The 20,583-nt window shown below is 45.3% G+C and overlaps 1 protein-coding gene across 5 annotated transcripts in view; it reads left to right on the plus strand.

Moving 5' to 3' along the window:
* C5H8orf34 (chromosome 5 C8orf34 homolog) overlaps positions 1-20,583 on the plus strand; it is a 603,368-nt gene that overhangs the window by 488,144 nt on the left and 94,641 nt on the right. For all 5 annotated transcript variants that reach the window (XM_063923877.1, XM_063923875.1, XM_063923876.1 and 2 more), the window contains one exon: positions 7,420-7,919. In XM_063923877.1, coding sequence (XP_063779947.1) covers positions 7,420-7,919 — 500 coding nt within the window. The remainder of the gene's footprint in view (positions 1-7,419; positions 7,920-20,583) is intronic.

Consider the following 20,583-nt stretch of genomic DNA (forward strand, 5'->3'; position numbering starts at 1 on the left):
AGGATAAGGTGAAGTCAAACCCCAAGTGGATAAAGTGGAGGCTGCAAGAGACTGGTCTAAACCTGCTCAGAAGACTCAGCTGAGAAATTTCCTGTATCTAGTAGGATAATAGTACCGCTTCATGGCAAATTTTGCTACTAAAGCTACTCCTCTTCACATGCTCCTTAAAAAGGCTTGTCCGGACAAGTTGGTCTGGTTGGAAGCTGCAAAGGTTGCCTGGCAGGATTTTTGAGTAGCTATGTGTCCAGCTCCAAACACAGGACTTCAGCAGATGCACTAGAGCAGGGAAAATGGCCTCAATATTCTCAATATATATGTTGGGGAGGAGAGGATAAAAAGCACAATATGGAAAAATATATATACAGTAAGGGAGTGAAGGGAGGAGAGAAAATGGTACAAAATACAGAAAGAAAGATTGGCTGGGGACAATGCCAATGCTATTATCCAGAATGCTAAATGTCTAGTTATGGCTCTGCTGAGGATACCCTTAGACCCTTAGTTGGCATTTTGGTTTCAACATTAACTATGGAGCCATACTGTATGTTGCTTACTGTTAATGCAGCCTGGGAATATTATCCTTATTTTTTTCATGTCTCTAAGAGGATACCCTTGCATCTGGACATGTTTGAAAGAGTTGTAGGCACTAGCCATCAAGGTGTGCATTCACATTGCAGTGGGTGGGCTCAGCTCTTCTAAAGTGCTAGTTCACCCCCTTTCCTCCACAAAAACATCCCTTACATGGTATTAAATGTCATCCAACATCAACACGTACATCTCAAATTTACTTGAATCGGGACAATCCCCTCAAATTGCAACTGCCCTGCCTAAATTGGGACAGCTGGAGAAATGAGAATACCCAGTGGCGGAAGTTCCGGAGTCAATGGAGTCGGTCCCCGCCGGCTCCAGCGCTGAAGGGGACACCCAGCCTGACCGTCTCCATTGCCTCCAGTTATCTCCAAGTGGCGAGTACAGCCTCTGTGCGCAAGCAGTGATCCCGTGCAGCCGCAGCGTCACCCCAGAATCTCAGCAAGCAGGAGGCGGGGTTTGCCGCCCATGAGTGTCAGACAATGCCCCCGCCTCCTGACAGTCCTGCATCCCGTCTCCATGTAGCTCTGCTCTCCTCCCCATACTCAGAGTGGCTCATGCCGGGCGGGAAGTACCCTGCAGTCCGCACTCTGGAGATCATTCCGAGTTGATCGCTAGCTGCCGTTGTTCGCAGCGCAGCGATCAGGCTAAAAATCAGCATTTCTGCGCACCCGTATGCACCGCAATGCGCACGCATGGCGTACGGGTACAAAGACCTTTGTGGTTTTGCACAGGTTCTAGCGAAGCTTTAAGTCGCACGGCACAACACAAGAAGATTGACAGGAAGGGGGCGTTTCTGGGTGTCAACTGACTGTTTTCAGGGAGTGTTTTGAAAAACGCAGGCGTGCTGGGGAAAACGCAGGCGTGGCTGGGCGATGGCTGGGCGAATGTGTGACGACAAAAGCCAACCCTCCTACGTTAGAATCAACGCACACGAAGAGTAAGTCCAGGGCTGGTCTTGTTTTGCAAAAAATGTTTTTGCAGGCGCTCTGCTGCACAGGCGTTCGCACTTCTGCAAAGCGAAAATACACTCCCTGGTGGGGGGTGACGATGCATTTACACGGCTGCTAAAAACTGCTACCGAGCGATTAATGCGGAATGACCCCCTCTGTCTGCTCCCTGCTGTCCTGGAGTCTGTTTGACAGCAGCTTTCAGGTGAGGAGTGGCAGCGGAGATTGCAATGTTTGGGTATCTAAGTGTGTGTGTGTGTGTATGTGTATATATATATATATATATATATATATATATATACACACACACAAACACACATAATAAAGGTATTTTTTCTGAAAAATATGTATAAAATATATATGTATATATATATATATATATATATATATATATATATGTACAGGGTTATATATAAATATATATATATATATATATATATATATATAGGGCTGTGTATGTGTACAGTATGTATATGGGACTGTGTGTGTGTGTGTGTACAGTGTGCCCAGTGTGTATATGGGGCTGTGTGCGTGCTCCCGTATGGGGCTGTGTGCATGTGTATGGGGCTGTGTGTGTATATGGGCCCTCATTCCGAGTTGTTCGCTCGCTAGCTGCTTTTAGCAGCATTGCACACGCTAGGCCGCCGCCCTCTGGGAATGTATCTTAGCTTAGCAGAATAGCGAACGAAAGATTAGCAGAATTGCTACTAAATAATTCTTTGCAGTTTCTGAGTAGCTCCAGACCTACTCCTAGATTGCGATCAGCTCGGTCCGTTTAGTTCCTGGTTTGACGTCACAAACACGCCCTGCGTTCGGCCAGCCACTCCCCTGTTTCTCCAGACACTCCCGCGTTTTTACCTGAAACGCCTGCGTTTTTTAGCACACTCCCGGAAAACGCTCAGTTACCACCCAGAAACGCCCCTTTCCTGTCAATCACTCACCGATCAGCAGAGCGACTGAAAAGCGCCGCAGGATCCACAGCAAAACTGCTACGTTTTTAGTTAAATAACTAAGCACATGCGCCTGCGTGCCTTGCGCATGCGCAATTAGCAACAAATCGCAGCATAGCGAAAATCGTCAACGAGCGAACAACTTGGAATGAACCCCATGGGGCTGTGTGTGTGTATATGGGGCTGTGTGTGTGCACGTATGGGGCTGTTTGTGTGCATATGGGGCGCTGTGTGTGTGTATATGGGGCTATGTGTGTGTATGGGGATGTGTGTGCAGTGGCAGAAGTACTGGAGACAATGGAGTTGACGCCAGTTCTGAAAGGGGCTCTTCAACCTTCTCCATTGCCTCTGGTGAGCTCCCTCCAGTCCCTGTGCACCAGCCACTAAGTGTATGAACAGCGCTGCAGTGGCAGTGCACAGCAGCATCATTATAGAATCTCAGTGCTGGGAATGTTGCCCATCTCCCACAGCCCACCAGCTTTCTCCTGCCGCCACACCCTTGGACGATGCCTTTCATTTATATCTGCTATAGGTAAGGAGGCTGTCTGTATATGTAGCTGTTTGTGTGTCTGTGTATAAGTGGGTGGCTGTTTGTGTATATGTGACTTTGTATATGTGGCTATGTTTGTATGTGGCTGTGTGTGTGCGCATATGGGGCTGCACACCATTGTCTAATTCACCTCTGGGCGTCTGGTTTGAACTTACGCCCCTGAGAATACCTCTTGATGTTTGTGCATGGAGGAAATGGAATCCATCATATTACTGAATTTAAGATGGAGCTAGAAGTGTGTATTTTACCTTCAGGTTTCATATATGAAAAGTTTGTCTTTAAGGTTATGTATTGGTCAGGATGACATATTGTTTTCATTTTTGGCATTTCACTATTTAATTAATATGAGATGATTATATTAAATGTTACTCATGTTTTCTGTGTCTGCATTTTGTACGTACTATAACAGTGCAATAGTCCCTTTTGGCTGAGCAACCCTAGCCTCACCCATTGTGCTGTGTTTTCTCCCCTGAATCCCAGAGCTTAACAAAAAATATTCAGTTTGGAATACAATTGACATTTAACTTTGCAAATATATTTTGTTTAAACCAATTCTGTTATGTGCATTTAGTTTTCTTCTTGCTTTATGCTCTGTGTGATTTTTAGAATTATGTCATCTCTTTTCCAGATTCCTGACATCTTTAATCCCTATGCTGTTAAACTAGATTTCCAGACACATTTTTATAGTCGATTCAATGCATGTGATCTACTGTACACTCCCCAACCCCGCTATCTCACTAAGGGCTGGTTACGACTGAAATTCCGCACTTCTGACACACGGGTGGGGGGCTTGTAATGCCTCAAGACCGCTCATCGGTGCTTTGGAATGTGAGAAGTCCTCTACAAGTCTGGCGGGTTTGCTATTAAAATATTTATTTATGCAGACATCGAGATTATTTTTTATTTATCACCCTGCATGACTGGAAATCAGTAAACTTCATTTTAAACCTTGCCGGGTTTTGCAAAGCCCCAGAATTGCAATGAGCCACGTGCGCTGCTCTTTAGAGCCATGTCACACTGGCAACTAAACTAAACTACAGTAGATATTTATTTTGGAGATTGTTTTCCATTACGCTGGATACAACATTGTTGCTCCTTCTGGCTCAACATTCTATCTCCTTTGTTGAATATGTAAGTTAGAAGCATTGAAGAGGAACTCCACCCAGAATCCAATCTCACTTGCTTCGGTCTAGACTGCAGTTTACTTAGTGACTGCTTAGCATGGTCTTGAACAATTAGGCAGGCTTATGGCCAACTGACGCACTCAGAGGCTCATTCAGATGTGTTTGCAAAGCGGCTATTGTATGCACATTGGTCGATGCATCTGAGCCACAGTGTTCATGTGCAGCGAGTAAACTGCAAGTGCTATCGCACCAAGGAATTAGTCGCAAAGTGAGTGACAGGAAGACAGGTTTTGGGGGTGGTAATGGGAGTGGTCGGCCAAATGCAGGCATGTCATGGCCGTTCAGACTTAATCCTGGTTTAACCCTCACTTCTTATTTTTTCATTAGATAGTACAAGTATTTATGGGCTCTAGATGCTCCCATTGTGGATTGTATGGCCAGACCGCTTACCATATAATAGCACAAGGCTGTAGAACAAATGCTTCATAAATTTATATAGATCTCAGAACTCCGATTTAACTAAACATCAGTTTAAAATGTATAGCAGGGGCTTCTGTAAACCATATAAAGAGGGAGAAGGGAATAGAAATAGAGCAGCTGTAAGTATAATTCCAACACATGGTACAAACAAATATGAATGATCCTATCTTTGCCTCCAGCCTGGAGGATTATGTTCTAGCTTTGCCACCTTAGTCTTTGATAAGTAATAATGTCAGAGGTTGTTAAAGATAGGGATATCTTTCCTAGCTGGCTATACAGATACTCACACCATTCATTTATTATACTGTTGTTTATCTGTTAATATTCAAAAATAAAGTAAATAAAAATAAAACTTAAAAAAAAAAAAGAGATGCAAATTACACTGGGACAGCTGGATTATGACCCCTTGGAGTCATAGATTAAGTATAATACGGGCCCTTTCCTAGAAGCCTAGAGTGCATAATGGATAATCCAATTCTGCACCACGGTCTTCCGTTCCACGGCGAGTTTGACAGAATTCTCACATCACTTGTCTGTGTTTTTTGTTAACATTTAAATGCTTGAATTGGCTGTATGTACATTTAGGATTTGGCTGATCTAATCTAAAGCACTCGTCACCATGAAAGCCACATGAAAATGTACCATTTTGTATTTATTTTTTAATATTATCAATACACAAAACTGTTTTATCTGTAAATATTTGTGTTTTATATGCATTGTTGGCTTTTCATTATCAAATCTTGCTGTGGCTTGAAGCTATAGGGCTGTAACACACACTCCGGTTTTTCCCATGGCAAAAAGCCGGACAAACTTTGTCCGGCTTTTTGCCATCCGGGAGAAACCGGCAGTGTCTGTCACACATGACGGCTTTGAGCCGTGTGTGATGCTGTGCGCATGCGCAGCATCAGACACGGCTTCAGAAAAAAACGTTGTGTGTGAAAGCTTCCCTTCACACACATGGTTTACTGGCTCCAAAGACGGCCCGGCGGCCGCCCGGCCGCCGGACCTTCCAGTGGTGAGACCCGGCTGCAACCCGGCAGCCGGGCCGGGGCCGTGCAGTGTGAAGGGACCCTAGCCCTCACACTGTTAACTACAATGCCGGCACGGGAAAAAGCCGTCCGGCTTTTTCCCGGCCGGCAAAAGCCGGGTAGTGTGTTTCAGCACTTAGACCTACATTTAAAATCTACTTATCACACAGCACACAGTGTAGAGGTGACTGTGTACAGCATGACTTGCTCTGACTGTATGCATCAAGCCATGGATTAATACAGTTACATTATATAGGTAATGCATCAAATTAAGAACTTGGTGTTGAAAAAAGACGTCTGAGAATTGTTAATTAGCGTGCTACAGCATTTTCTTTACATAGCTCAAAGGTTCCCACAGAGCTTCATAATAATTTCCTTTCGCTTACATTATTTTTGGAGTCTTGGCATTGGAGACCTTTTTACTGGGCGTACTGTAGTGGCCTGATGCAGAGATGGATACAGCTTGTACGGCAGATGCAGCTGCTATCCGAAAATATGCAATAGCAACAGGTGGTGCCTTGATTAATAGATGCCTCCTGCATGCTTGTGTGATTTACTGCTGCATCCGAAGACTCAGCATCAATCACTTGCGTGAACATCAGCCATCTAAGTAACCCTCAGGTTACACAGGATGGCCGGGCTGTTCATGCTACTTTGCCTAGGAAATCTGCATCCAAAGGCGTAGACCCTAGCCTGGCCTTTCCAGAAAATGGGGACGTGTAGCCCCGTTTTTTGGGATCACTGGCCAGCTCTACCCACCCTCTGCCCCCAGGCGCCTGCAGCCAATCAATAAGGCTGCAAGTTGTGGTTCCTGCACATGTGCAGCTGCCCCACCATCAGAGATGTATGTATACCATCTCTGAATCAGGCCCTGGGTACATAGGTTTGATTTTAATGTCTAACTTAGTTTTCTCTTTTCATTTGAATATTGACACAACTCGAATAATTCTACTATTTTAAAATTACACTTCTAGAAACATTATTGAAACATTGTCATAGATCAGAGGTTCCCAAACTGTGTGCCGTGGCTCCCTGTGGTGCCTCGGGACACTAGCAGAGGTGCCCTGAGTTGGTGGTCCAGGACCAATTCAAATTATTCATGGTCAATATAATAGGCAAAACCAGTGCTGGTGGCTGCCAGTCATAAAATATGTGGCCAAACAGAAGCAAATCTTGTCCCTCACCACACAACTGACCCTAAGGATGACATATAAACGCGATCTACTTAATGTAATATTTCTTTCTAAATTTCTCAATAAGAAATTTTTGGCCTAGGGGTGCCGTGAAAATAATTCAGATATTCTAGAGCGCCGTGATTGAAAAAAGTTTGGAAACCACTGTCATAGATATTGCAGTGTACAAGATTATAACAAGCTGCTAATGGAGACATTGTCTAATTGCCCTGGTTGTGTGATTGTAAAGCCTATTGGCTTGGCAACAATTGTGTGGAAAATAACTGTAGAATTCTATCCAAGTGTTGTATTGTTTATTGTCATATGATGTCAATTAATATGGACTGCTGTTATAGACTGAATTTGTTCCTTTAGCCTTTTTAAAGTCAGTACCACCAGAAAGTTCATGTTTAACCAGCCCTCAGAGGTTTGTGGCACAGACTACAAAGTCTTGATCTGTGGGAAATACAGCCTTTAAAATGTGACACATAAGGAATGAAAATGCATAAATAGTAAACTTCTTAGAGTAGATTTCAAAGGATATTCATTGCATCTATAAAAATCTATTTTGGTGTTGCAGATATTGAAAAAGACTTGGCACTTATGGCAGAAGCAAGTATGTCACGGAGTCCAGGAAACCAACTCGGAGCTGGAACAGTTGCAAGTGATCCTCAAGGAACTTATCATGGATCAACTGTACAGAACACAAAACCACAAGTGCCAAATCAAACCTCAGCAAACTTACAGCTTCACCTTAAAGGGAGCAAGTCGCCTCCTCAAGCGAACAGCAGAACACATGGTTCAAACCCAGCAAACAATAGGCCTCAGACTCCAAACTCACAGACAGGTAAACTTCAGACACCTGTCACCCCACTGGGCAGACCTGTAACTCCAAACAGTATTTCGTCTCGACCACTCACCCCAAGTCATCAGGGAAACAAAGATGGAATCACACCTGGACAAAGGAGTAGATCTGTAACTGTTAAAAGTCAGATTGGGTTGACTTCCAGTACGCTGTCTGGAGTCCCTGCACAGATTGCTGTGGACACGCTTCCCTTTCAGCGAAACAATGTCACAGAGGTAAGTCTAGTAACCAATTGGTGGAAAGTGACAGCTTACCACTTTATAACTGATTCTATGTCTGTCTGTAACTGTCATGGTGGTGAAAGATGGGAGTGGTTGTTTTAGAGAACACACAAATCTATGACATTTAAAATACCTAGTAGAATACGGTTCGAAAGTATTGCAACACCAAAAATGGCCTAGAGAGTTACAAAAAAAAAGTTAATTTGTCTCTGCCAATGATATCCAGCATAGTATTTTATACCTGCTGTGTTTCTTACGTTGGATGCATTGCTTTGCTATCCCTCCTAGTCGCTCATCACAAAATGGTATTATGTCCATCTCTTGCTAGCTGACCTTTTGCCTAAAATAAATTATTTGTCAAGAGAAGATTTGTAAGGCCTACATTAGGGAGTCACAGTATACTGCAGACCGCTGTAGCTGTTCATCCACTTTGGCAGAGAGGCTGGATCACTTCTGCTGTAAGTGGGACCTATTTATGAGATTGGAAGATGGCCACATATACACACTTTGGGCGAGATGTATCAAAGTTTCTATAAAGGACACGTGGAGAAGTTACTCATAGCACCTAATGAGCTTCTAGCCATCATTTAACAAATACAGTCTCTGAAATGTTATGTAGAAGCTGATTAGTTACTATGGACAACTTCTCCCCTGTCCTCTTTAGAAGGTTTGATATAACTTCCCTCAGCGGCTGATATTAGTTCTACTCCAGATCAGTTTCCCAACAAGCCAAATAATGATCCGCTCCATGAGCTGTGACACTGGGTCAGATGTAATACAGCTGCACTACCATTGTTAACTCAGTAATGTAATTTTCTCTAACGTCCTAAGTGGATGCTGGGGACTCCGTAAGGACCATGGGGAATAGCGGCTCCGCAGGAGACTGGGCACATCTAAAGAAAGCTTTAGGACTATCTGGTGTGCACTGGCTCCTCCCCCTATGACCCTCCTCCAAGCCTCAGTTAGATCTCTGTGCCCGAACGAGAAGGGTGCACACTAGGGGCTCTCCTGAGCTTCTTAGTGAAAGTTTTAGTTTAGGTTTGATATTTTCAGTGAGACCTGCTGGCAACAGGCTCACTGCATCGTGGGACTAAGGGGAGAAGAAGCGAACTCACCTGCGTGCAGAGTGGATTGGGCTTCTTAGGCTACTGGACATTAGCTCCAGAGGGACGATCACAGGCCCAGCTTGGATGGGTCCCAGAGCCGCGCCGCCGGCCCCCTTACAGAGCCAGAAGGCAGAAGAGGTCCGGAAAATCGGCGGCAGAAGACGTCCTGTCTTCAACAAGATAGCGCACAGCACTGCAGCTGTGCGCCATTGCTCTCAGCACACTTCACACTCCGGTCACTGAGGGTGCAGGGCGCTGGGGGGGGGCGCCCTGAGACGCAATAAAAACACCTTGGATGGCAAAAAAAATGCATCACATATAGCTCCTGGGCTATATGGATGCATTTAACCCCTGCCAGAATCCATAAAAAAGCAGGAGAAAAGTCCGCGAAAAAGGGGCGGAGCCTATCTCCTCAGCACACTGGCGCCATTTTCCCTCACAGCTCCGTTGGAGGGAAGCTCCCTGGCTCTCCCCTGCAGTCACTACACTACAGAAAGGGTTAAAAAAGAGAGGGGGGCACTAATTAGGCGCAGTATTAACTATACAGCAGCTATAAGGGGAAAAACACTTATATAAGGTTATCCCTGTATATATATAGCGCTCTGGTGTGTGCTGGCAAACTCTCCCTCTGTCTCCCCAAAGGGCTAGTGGGGTCCTGTCCTCTATCAGAGCATTCCCTGTGTGTGTGCTGTATGTCGGTACTTTTGTGTCGACATGTATGAGGAGAAAAATGATGTGGAGATGGAGCAGATTGCCTGTAATAGTGATGTTACCCCCTAGGGGGTCGACACCTGAGTGGATGAACTGTTGGAAGGAATTACGTGACAGTGTCAGCTCTGTATAAAAGACAGTGGTTGACATGAGACAGCCGGCTACTCAGCTTGTGCCTGTCCAGACGTCTCATAGGCCGTCAGGGGCTCTAAAGCGCCCGTTACCTCAGGTGGCAGATATAGACGCCGACATGGATACTGACTCCAGTGTCGACGGTGAAGAGACGAATGTGACTTCCAGTAGGGCCACACGTTACATGATTGAGGCAATGAAAAATGTTTTACACATTTCTGATAATACGAGTACCACCAAAAAAGGGGTATTATGTTCGGTGAGGAAAAACTACCTGTAGTTTTCCTGAATCTGAGAAATTAAATGAGGTGTGTGATGATACGTGGGTTTCCCCCGATAACAACTGATAATTTCTAAAATGTTATTGGCATTATATCCTTTCCCGCCAGAGGTTAGGGTGCGTTGGGAAACACCCCCTAGGGTGGATAAAGCGCTCACACGCTTGTAAGGGCTCTACCTTCGCCTGAGATGGCCGCCCTTAAGGATCCTGCTGATAGAAAGCAGGAGGGTATCCTAAAAGGTATTTACACACATACTGGTGTTATACTGCGACCAGCAATCGCCTCAGCCTGGATGTGCAGTGCTGGGTTGGCGTGGTCGGATTCCCTGACTGAAAATATTGATACCCTAGATAGGGACAGTATATTTTTGCCTATAGAGCATTTAAAAGATGCATTTCTATATATGCGTGATGCACAGCGGAATATTTGCCGACTGGCATCAAGTCTAAGCGCGTTGTCCATTTCTACCAGTAGAGGGTTATGGACACGTCAGTGGTCAGGTGATGCGTATTCCAAACGGCATTTGGAAGTATTGCTTTATTAAGGGGAGGAGTTATTTGGGGTCGGTCTTTCAGACCTGGTGGCCACGGCAACAGCTGGGAATTCCACGTTTGTACCCCAGGTCGCCTCTCAACATGAGAAGACGCCGTATTATCAGGCGCAGTCTTTTCGTGGACAAGGTTCCTCATTTCTGCCCCGTGACAGAGGGAGAGGAAAAAGGCTGCAGAAATCAGCCAGTTCCCAGGAACAGAAACCCTCTCCCGCCTCTGCCAAGCCCTCAGTATACGCTGGGGCTTTACAAGCAGAATCAGGCACGGTGGGGGGCCCGTCTCAATGAATTTCAGCGCGCAGTGGGCTCACTCGCAAGTAGACCCCTGGATCCTTCAGGTGATATCTCAGGGGTACAAATTAGAATTCGAGACGTCTCCCCCTCGCCGTTTCCTAAAGTCGGCTTTACCGATGTCTCCTTCTGACAGGGAGACAGTTTTGGAAGCCATTCACAAGCTGTATTCCCAGCAGGTGATAATCAAGATACCCCCTCCTGCAACAGGGAACGGGGTATTATTCCACACTGTTGTGGTACCGAAGCCGGACGGCTCGGTGAGACCGATTCTAAATCTAAAATCTTTGAACACTTACATACAGAGGTTCAAATTCAAGATTGAGTCACTCAGAGCAGTGATTGCGAACCTGGAAGAAGGGGACTACATGATGTCTCGGGACATCAAGGATGCTTACCTTCATGTCCAAATTTACCCTTCTCACCAAGGGTACCTCAGGTTTATGGTACAGAACTGTCACTATCAGTTCAGACGCTGCCGTATGGATGGTCCACGGCACCCCGGGTCTTTACCAAGGTAATGGCCGAAATGATGATATTCCTTCGAAGGAAGTGAATTTTAGTTATCCCTTACTTGGACAATTCCCTGATAAGGGTAAGATCCAGGGAACAGTTGGAGGTCGGTATAGCACTATCTCAGGTAGTGTTGCGGCAGCACGATTGGATTCTCAACATTCCAAAATCGCACCTGGTTCCGACGACGTGTCTTCTGTTCCTAGGGATGATCCTGGACACAGTCCAGAAAAAGGTGTTTCTCCCGGAGGAGAAAGCCAGGGAGTTATCCGAGCTAGTCAGGAACCTCCTAAAACCGAGCCAAGTCTCAGTGCATCAATGCACAAGGGTTCTGGGTAAAATGGTGGCTTCCTACGAAGCAATCCCATTCGACAGATTCCACGCACCAGTGGGACCTGCTGGACAAATGGTCCGGGTCGCATCTTCAGATGCATCAGCGGATAACCCTGTCACCAAGGACAAGGGTGTCCCTCCTGTGGTGGTTGCAGAGTGCTCATCTTCTAGAGGGCCGCAGATTAGGCATTCAGGACTGGGTCCTGGTGACCACGGATGTCAGCCTGCGAGGCTGGGGAGCAGTCACACAGGGAAGGAATATCCAGGGCTTATGGTCAAGCCTGGAGACATCACTTCACATAAATATCCTGAAGCTAAGGGACATTTATAATGCTCTAAGCTTAGCAAGACCTCTGCTTCAAGGTCAGCCGGTGTTGATCCAGTCGGACAACATCACGGCAGTCACCCACGTAAACAGACAGGGTGGCACAAGAAGCAGGAGGGCAATGGCAGAAGCTGCAAGGATTCTTCGCTGGGCGGAAAATCATGTGATAGCACTGTCAGCAGTATTCATTCCGGGAGTGGACAACTGGGAAGCAGACTTCCTCAGCACGACCTCCACCCGGGAGAGTGGGGACTTCACCCAGAAGTCTTCCACATGATTAAAAACTCGACAGGTATTGCGCCAGGTCCAGGGACCCTCAGGCAATAAGCTGTAGACGCTCTGGTAACACCGTGGGTGTACCAGTCAGGGTATGTGTTCCCTCCTCTGCCTCTCATACCCAAGGTACTGAGATTGATAAGATGGAGAGGAGTAAGCTCTATATTCGTGGTTCCGGATTGGCCAAGAAGAACTTGGTAACCGGAACTTCAAGAGATGCTCACGGAAGATCCGTGGCCTCTAGCTCTAAGAAGGGACCTGCTCCAGCAAGGACCCTGTCTGTTCCAAGACTTACCGCGGCTGCGTTTGACGGCATGGCGGTTGAACGCCGGATCCTGAAGGAAAAAAGGCATTCCGGATGAAGTCATCCCTATCCTGATCAAAGCCAGGAAGGATGTAACCGCAAAAACATTATCACCGCAATTGGCGAAAATATGTTGCGTGGTGCGAGGCCAGTAAGGCCCGACGGAGGAAATTCAACTGGGTCGATTCCTACATTTCCTGCAAACAGGAGTGTCTATGGGCCTGAAATTGGGGTCCATTAAGGTTCAAATTTCGGCCCTGTCAATTTTCTTCCAAAAAAGAACTAGCTTCAGTCCCTGAAGTTCAGACGTTTGTAAAAGGGGTACTGCATATACAGCCTCCTTTTGTGCCTCCAGTGGCACTTTGGGTTCTCAGTGTAGTTTTGGGTTCCAAAAGTCACATTGGTTTGAACCACTTAAATCTGTGGAGTTAAAATATCTCACATGAAAAGTGGTCATGCTGTTGGCCCTGGCCTGGGCCAGGCGCGTGTCAGAATTGGCGGCTTTATCCTGAAAAAGCCCTTATCTGATTTTCCATTCGGACAGGGCGGAATTGAGGACTCGTCCTCAGTTTCTCCCCAAGGTGGTTTCAGCGTTTCACCTGAACCAACCTATTGGTGGTGCCTGCGGCTACTAGGGACTTGGAGGCCTCCAAGTTGCTAGACGTTGTCAGTGCCCTGAAAATATATGTTTCCAGGACGGCTGGAGTCAGGAAATCTGACTCGCTGTTTATCCTGTATGCACCCAACAAGCTGGGTGCTCCTGCTTCTAAGCAGACTATTGCTCGTTGGATTTGTAGTACAATTCAGCTTGCACATTCTGTGGCAGGCATGCCACAGCCAAAAATCTGTAAATGCCCACTCCACAAGGAAGGTGGGCTCATCTTGGGCGGCTGCCCGAGGGGTCTCGGCTTTACAACTTTGCCGAGCAGCTACTTGGTCAGGAGCAAATACGTTTGTAAAATTCTACAAAATTGATATCCTGGCTGAGGAGGACCTGGAGTTCTCTCATTCGGTGCTGCAGAGTCATCCGCACTCTCCCGCCCGTTTGGGAGCTTTGGTATAATCCCCATGGTCCTTACGGAGTCCCCAGCATCCACTTAGGACGTTAGAGAAAATAAGAATTTACTTACCGATAATTCTATTTCTCATAGTCCGTAGTGGATGCTGGGCGCACATCCCAAGTGCGGATTTTCTGCAATACTTGTACATAGTTATTGTTACAAAAATTGGGTTATTATTGTTGTAAGCCATCTTTCAGAGGCTCCTCTGTTATCATGCTGTTAACTGGGTTCAGATCACAGGTTATACGGTGTGATTGGTGTGGCTGGTATGAGTCTTACCCGGGATTCAAAATCCTTCCTTATTGTGTACGCTCGTCCGGGCACAGTATCCTAACTGAGGCTTGGAGGAGGGTCATAGGGGGAGGAGCCAGTGCACACCAGATAGTCCTAAAGCTTTCTTTAGATGTGCCCAGTCTCCTGCGGAGCCGCTATTCCCCATGGTCCTTACAGAGTCCCCAGCATCCACTACGGACTATGAGAAATAGAATTATCGGTAAGTAAATTCTTATTATTCGTAGTGTTCCCGCTAGAAAGCAAGGTACTGAGGTGCGGGCAAGGTAAAGGGGTGCGGCGTCACTCTTGGGAGCTTTCGGACATTCTGGACTCTCCCCTCACTGTGAATAAATGGCATCTATTTACCAGCGATTATCGCTACACCACAACTTTTCCCACCCGCGGGACACTGCGGCCCACAGGTAAAGACAGAACAGGACATGCTGTTCCAGCGTGGCACCGCCAAGAGGGCAGGATACATTTTCCCATTTTCAAATTGGGCAGGATGTGGCACCCTGCTGAAACAGCCTAGAATGAATACTATTAACTACTTTTATTATTTGCCGTTGTGCTGTATTATCACCATTTAGCGGATTTGGCATATGTCCTAGTAGGTATTAGGCTGTTTGAGTGAATAAAGCAAGAGATATTGGCGGTCATTCTGAGTTGATCGCTCGCTAGCAGTTTTTAGCAGCCGTGCAAACGCTATGCCGCTTAGCAGAAGTGCGAATGGTTGTATCGCAGAGCGCCTGCAAAAATTTTTTGTATAGTTTCAGAGTAGCTCAAAACCTACTCAGCGCTTGCGATCACTTCAGACTATTCAGTTCCGAATTTGACGTCACACACCCGCCCAGCGCTCACACAGCCACGCCTGCGTTTTTCCTGGCACGCCTGCGTTTTTGCAAACACTCCCTGAAAACGGTCAGTTGCCACCCAGAAACACCCACTTCATGTCAATCACTCTGTGGCAAGCAGTGCGACTGAAATGCATCACTAGACCCTGTGCAAAACTGCATCATTCTTTGTGCCCGTACGTCGCACGTGCGCATTGCGCCGCATACGCATGCGCAGAATTGCCGTTTTTTTTTGCCTGATCACTGCGCTGCGAACAAATGCAGCTAGCAATCAACTCGGAATGACCCCCATTATCAGGTGAGTCCTAGTTTTTTCGGATAACTCTTGCAGAAATAAACACAATAGTGCCAAATCAAGATCGAGAACAAACAAAAAGTCAACACTTCAAATTTGTGACATTGATTAAAGATTTATACACTAAATAATCTATATATCAGGCATTTCATCTCACACTGGCAAATGGCCTTACAGTAAGGGCAGGCACATGAAAGTGGAGATGAAATATAGTTATAGTAGTTTAGTATGTATATTAGGCCACATCTCTAGATACATCCCTTAAGAGAGCTAACACCTGTGGCTCCAAGGCTGCAGCATTAAGATATATGCTTCAGATTAGTAATGCTCTAAAATTATGAACTGGTTCAAAATATGTTCTTGTTCACAGAATTATCAACAAACTCCGATTTACATTTCTGTTTTGCTGCTCATTCTCCAGTGATTTATGAGATTCCTGTTTCACCTCTTAAACACTATTTGAATAATAATAATAATAATAATAATAATATCATGCAAATAATATCTAAATGTGAAAGATGTAATTCCAGTACTTGAACTGAAACTCCATAAACAGAGTGTTCATGCAGACATTTAGGGGGGAATTCAATTAGCTGCGGTAAATGACCGCGGCTAATTGATCCCCGCACTATTGGGGATTTTGTTTCACCGCCCCAGAGGCAGGACAAATAAAATCCCCCATAACTGCGACGTTTTCTTGGCCACGATCTTGAAAACAGGAACTTAGCTTGGATCCTGTGTGTTTATCTCGGATCCTGTGTGTTTTTTTGTGTGAAAACGGGTGAAAAAATAATGGGTAACTGGATTACCCTGAGAAAAATCGCAGTAAAATTAGATTTTAGTGCGATTTTTTAAATTGAATTCCCCCTTAGATGCAGCTCCCCTTAATTATGCTTTCCAAAAGTATATACTGTATCTGAAATGCAAAAGATGTTTCAAGGGAACGCAAATACTGTAGTGATGGATGTTTCTTTCACTTTACTTAAAGTGCTTCCCTTAATTCAAATATCCCGTTGCCCACTGGTGTTTTGTTTTCAAATATGCTATTGATAAATATGCAACTAATTACACTTTTTTTTACGACATGCTGTACTATGAATAAACATAACAAGTCAGATTTTAGGATATGGTAAAAAGGCTTCTCCCTATGCTATAATAAGTAGTGATGAGCGGGTTCGGTTCCTCGGAAACCGAATCCCCCCGAACTTCACCCATTTTACACGGGTCCGAGGCATACTCGGATTCTCCCGTATGGCTCGGTTAATCCGAGCGCGCCCGAACGTCATCATCCCGCTGTCGGATTCTCGCGAGATTCGGATTCTATATAAGGAGCCGCGCGTCGCCGCCATTTTCACTCGTGCATTGGAAATGTTAGGGAGAGGACGTGGCTGGCGTCCTCTCCGTTTATTAATGTTGCTGCAAATATTTGTGCTTATTGCTTAATTGTGGGGACTGGGGAGCAGCTGTATTATATAGGAGGAGTACAGTGCAGAGTTTTGCTGATCAGTGACCACCAGTTTTATCCGTTCTCTGCCTGAAAAATGCTCCATATCTGTGCTCAGTGTGCTGCATATATCTGTGCTCACACTGCTGTATTGTGGGGACTGGGGACCACCAGTATTATATAGGAGGAGTACAGTGCAGAGTTTTGCTGACCAGTGACCACCAGTATACGTTGTCTGCCTGAAAAACGCTCCATATCTGTGCTCAGTGTGCTGCATATATCTGTGCTCACACTGCTTTATTGTGGGGACTGGGGACCACCAGTATTATATAGGAGGAGTACAGTGCAGAGTTTTGCTGACCAGTGACCACCAGTATACGTTGTCTGCCTGAAAAACGCTCCATATCTGTGCTCAGTGTGCTGCATATATCTGTGCTCACACTGCTTTATTGTGGGGACTGGGGACCAGCAGTATTATATAGGAGGAGTACAGTGCAGAGTTTTGCTGACAGTGACCACCAGTATATATAGCAGTACGGTACGGAAGGCCACTGCTCTACCTACCTCTGTGTCGTCAAGTATACTATCCATCTAGATTCTATACCTGTGGTGCATTTTAGTTTTGCAGTTTGCTGACAGTGACCACCAGTATATATAGCATTACGGTACGGAAGGCCACTGCTCTACCTACCTCTGTGTCGTCAAGTATACTATCCATCTAGATTCTATACCTGTGGTGCATTTTAGTTTTGCAGTTTGCGGACAGTGACCACCAGTATATATAGCGGTACGGTACGGAAGGCCACTGCTCTACCTACCTCTGTGTCATCAAGTATACTATCCATCTAGATTCTATACCTGTGGTGCATTTTAGTTTTGCAGTTTGCTGACAGTGACCACCAGTATATATAGCAGTACGGTACGGAAGGCCACTGCTCTACCTACCTCTGTGTCGTCAAGTATACTATCCATCTAGATTCTATACCTGTGGTGCATTTTAGTTTTGCAGTTTGCTGACAGTGACCACCAGTATATATAGCAGTACGGTACGGAAGGCCACTGCTCTACCTACCTCTGTGTCGTCAAGTATACTATCCATCTAGATTCTATACCTGTGGTGCATTTTAGTTTTGCAGTTTGCTGACAGTGACCACCAGTATATATAGCAGTACGGTACGGAAGGCCACTGCTCTACCTACCTCTGTGTCGTCAAGTATACTATCCATCTAGATTCTATACCTGTGGTGCATTTTAGTTTTGCAGTTTGCTGACAGTGACCACCAGTATATATAGCAGTACGGTACGGAAGGCCACTGCTCTACCTACCTCTGTGTCGTCAAGTATACTATCCATCTAGATTCTATACCTGTGGTGCATTTTAGTTTTGCAGTTTGCTGACAGTGACCACCAGTATATATAGCAGTACGGTACGGAAGACCACTGCTCTACCTACCTCTGTGTCGTCAAGTGTACTATCCATCTAGATTCTATACCTGTGGTGCATTTTAGTTTTGCAGTTTGCTGACAGTGACCACCAGTATATATAGCAGTACGGTACGGAAGGCCACTGCTCTACCTACCTCTGTGTCGTCAAGTATACTATCCATCTAGATTCTATACCTGTGGTGCATTTTAGTTTTGCAGTTTGCTGACAGTGACCACCAGTATATATAGCAGTACGGTGCGGAAGGCCACTGCTCTACCTACCTCTGTATCGTCAAGTATACTATCCATCTAGATTCTATACCTGTGGTGCATTTTAGTTTTGCAGTTTGCTGACAGTGACCACCAGTATATATAGCAGTACGGTACGGAAGGCCACTGCTCTACCTACCTCTGTGTCGTCAAGTATACTATCCATCTAGATTCTATACCTGTGGTGCATTTTAGTTTTGCAGTTTGCTGACAGTGACCACTAGTATATATAGCAGTACGGTACGGAAGGCCACTGCTCTACCTACCTCTGTGTCGTCAAGTATACTATCCATCCATACCTGTGGTGCATTTCAGTTGTGCGCAGTATATATAGTAGTAGGCCATTGCTATTGATACTGGCATATAATTCCACACATTAAAAAATGGAGAACAAAAATGTGGAGGTTAAAATAGGGAAAGATCAAGATCCACTTCCACCTCGTGCTGAAGCTGCTGCCACTAGTCATGGCCGAGACGATGAAATGCCATCAACGTTGTCCGCCAAGGCCGATGCCCAATGTCATAGTAGAGTGCATGTAAAATCCAAAAAACAAAAGTTCAGTAAAATGACCCAAAAATCAAAATTGAAAGCGTCTGATGAGAAGCGTAAACTTGCCAATATGCCATTTACGACACGGAGTGGCAAGGAATGGTTGAGGCCCTGGCCTATGTTCATGGCTAGTGGTTCAGCTTCACATGAGGATGGAAGCACTCATCCTCTCGCTAGAAAACTGCAGTGCCACTCCTAGATGGGCCAGGTGTTTGTGTCGGCCACTTGGGTCGCTTAGCTTAGTCACACAGCTACCTCATTGCGCCTCTTTTTTTCTTTGCATCATGTGCTGTTTAGGGACTATTTTTTTGAAGTGCCATCCTGCCTGACACTGCAGTGCCACTCCTAGATGGGCCAGGTGTTTGTGTCGGCCACTTGTGTCGCTTAGCTTAGTCACACAGCGATCTTGGTGCGCCTCTTTTTTCTTTGCATCATGTGCTGTTTGGGGACTATTTTTTTTAAGTGCCATCCTGCCTGACACTGCAGTGCCACTCCTAGATGGGCCAGGTGTTTGTGTCGGCCATTTGTGTCGCTTAGCTTAGCCATCCAGCGACCTCGGTGCAAATTTTAGGACTAAAAATAATATTGTGAGGTGTGAGGTGTTCAGAATAGACTGAAAATGAGTGTAAATTATGGTTATTGAGGTAATAATACTATGGGATCGAAATGATCCCAAAATTCTATGATTTAAGCTGTTTTTGAGGGTTTTTTGTAAAAAACACCCGAATCCAAAACACACCCGAATCCGACAAAAAAATTTCAAGGAGGTTTTGGCAAAACGCGTCCGAATCCAAAACACGGCCGCGGAACCGAATCCAAAACCAAAACACAAAACCCAAAAAATTTCCGGTGCACATCTCTAATAATAAGTTGTATTGATATAAATCTATTTTATATATCTATATGCAGGGCTTAAAGTGGTCCTGGTGAGGTGGTGGAACTCTTGGAGGAGTACCATGGAGGCACCAGGACCTGAGAAAGGAGTAGGTGGCTGCAGCTCATCAGCAACACTAGTGCCCCATGTATCATTGATTGACGCAAATGATGGGGTGGGCTTTTCTGTTGGAATTACTGTGCAGGGCCATGGAGGAGGTGGAACTAGTTCCCCCTACCATTACAGGTGGTGGAACTCAGTTCCACCTCGTGTCCCCCCCCCACTTTAACCCCTGTCTATATGTATATAAATTGTGTGTGTATATATATATATATATATATATATATATACCAAGCATAGGCGGCACTCAGGACGACTTATAAGAATCACACGGACCCCAGCATAGAGTTCAACGGTTCAATCTTATTCACAGATTTTCGTCAGGATACTACTTTGATATATATATATATATATATGTATATATATTGGATAGTGGGAGTATGGCGCCACAGGTGTATGTGAACTAGAATAATAATAAAATGATAAATACTACAACTCAGACACTCCTTTAATGATATAAGGCGTCAGCTAACCCCTAAGTATTTGTCAGGGATAAACTGCCTTGGATTGGATATGTAAAGAGGGAGATAGGGGTATCAGCGAACCGACAGTGTCTGATAAAATATGATATAAATATGAAGAAACTTGCTGGATACGTAATAAAAAATAACAGTATATTTATTTATACAATTGAAAAAATTATTAGGGTGGCTAAAAAAGCGGAGGATAT

The sequence above is a fragment of the Pseudophryne corroboree genome, chromosome 5, assembly GCF_028390025.1.
Source record: "Pseudophryne corroboree isolate aPseCor3 chromosome 5, aPseCor3.hap2, whole genome shotgun sequence".
NCBI classification, from domain to species: Eukaryota; Metazoa; Chordata; class Amphibia; order Anura; family Myobatrachidae; genus Pseudophryne; species Pseudophryne corroboree.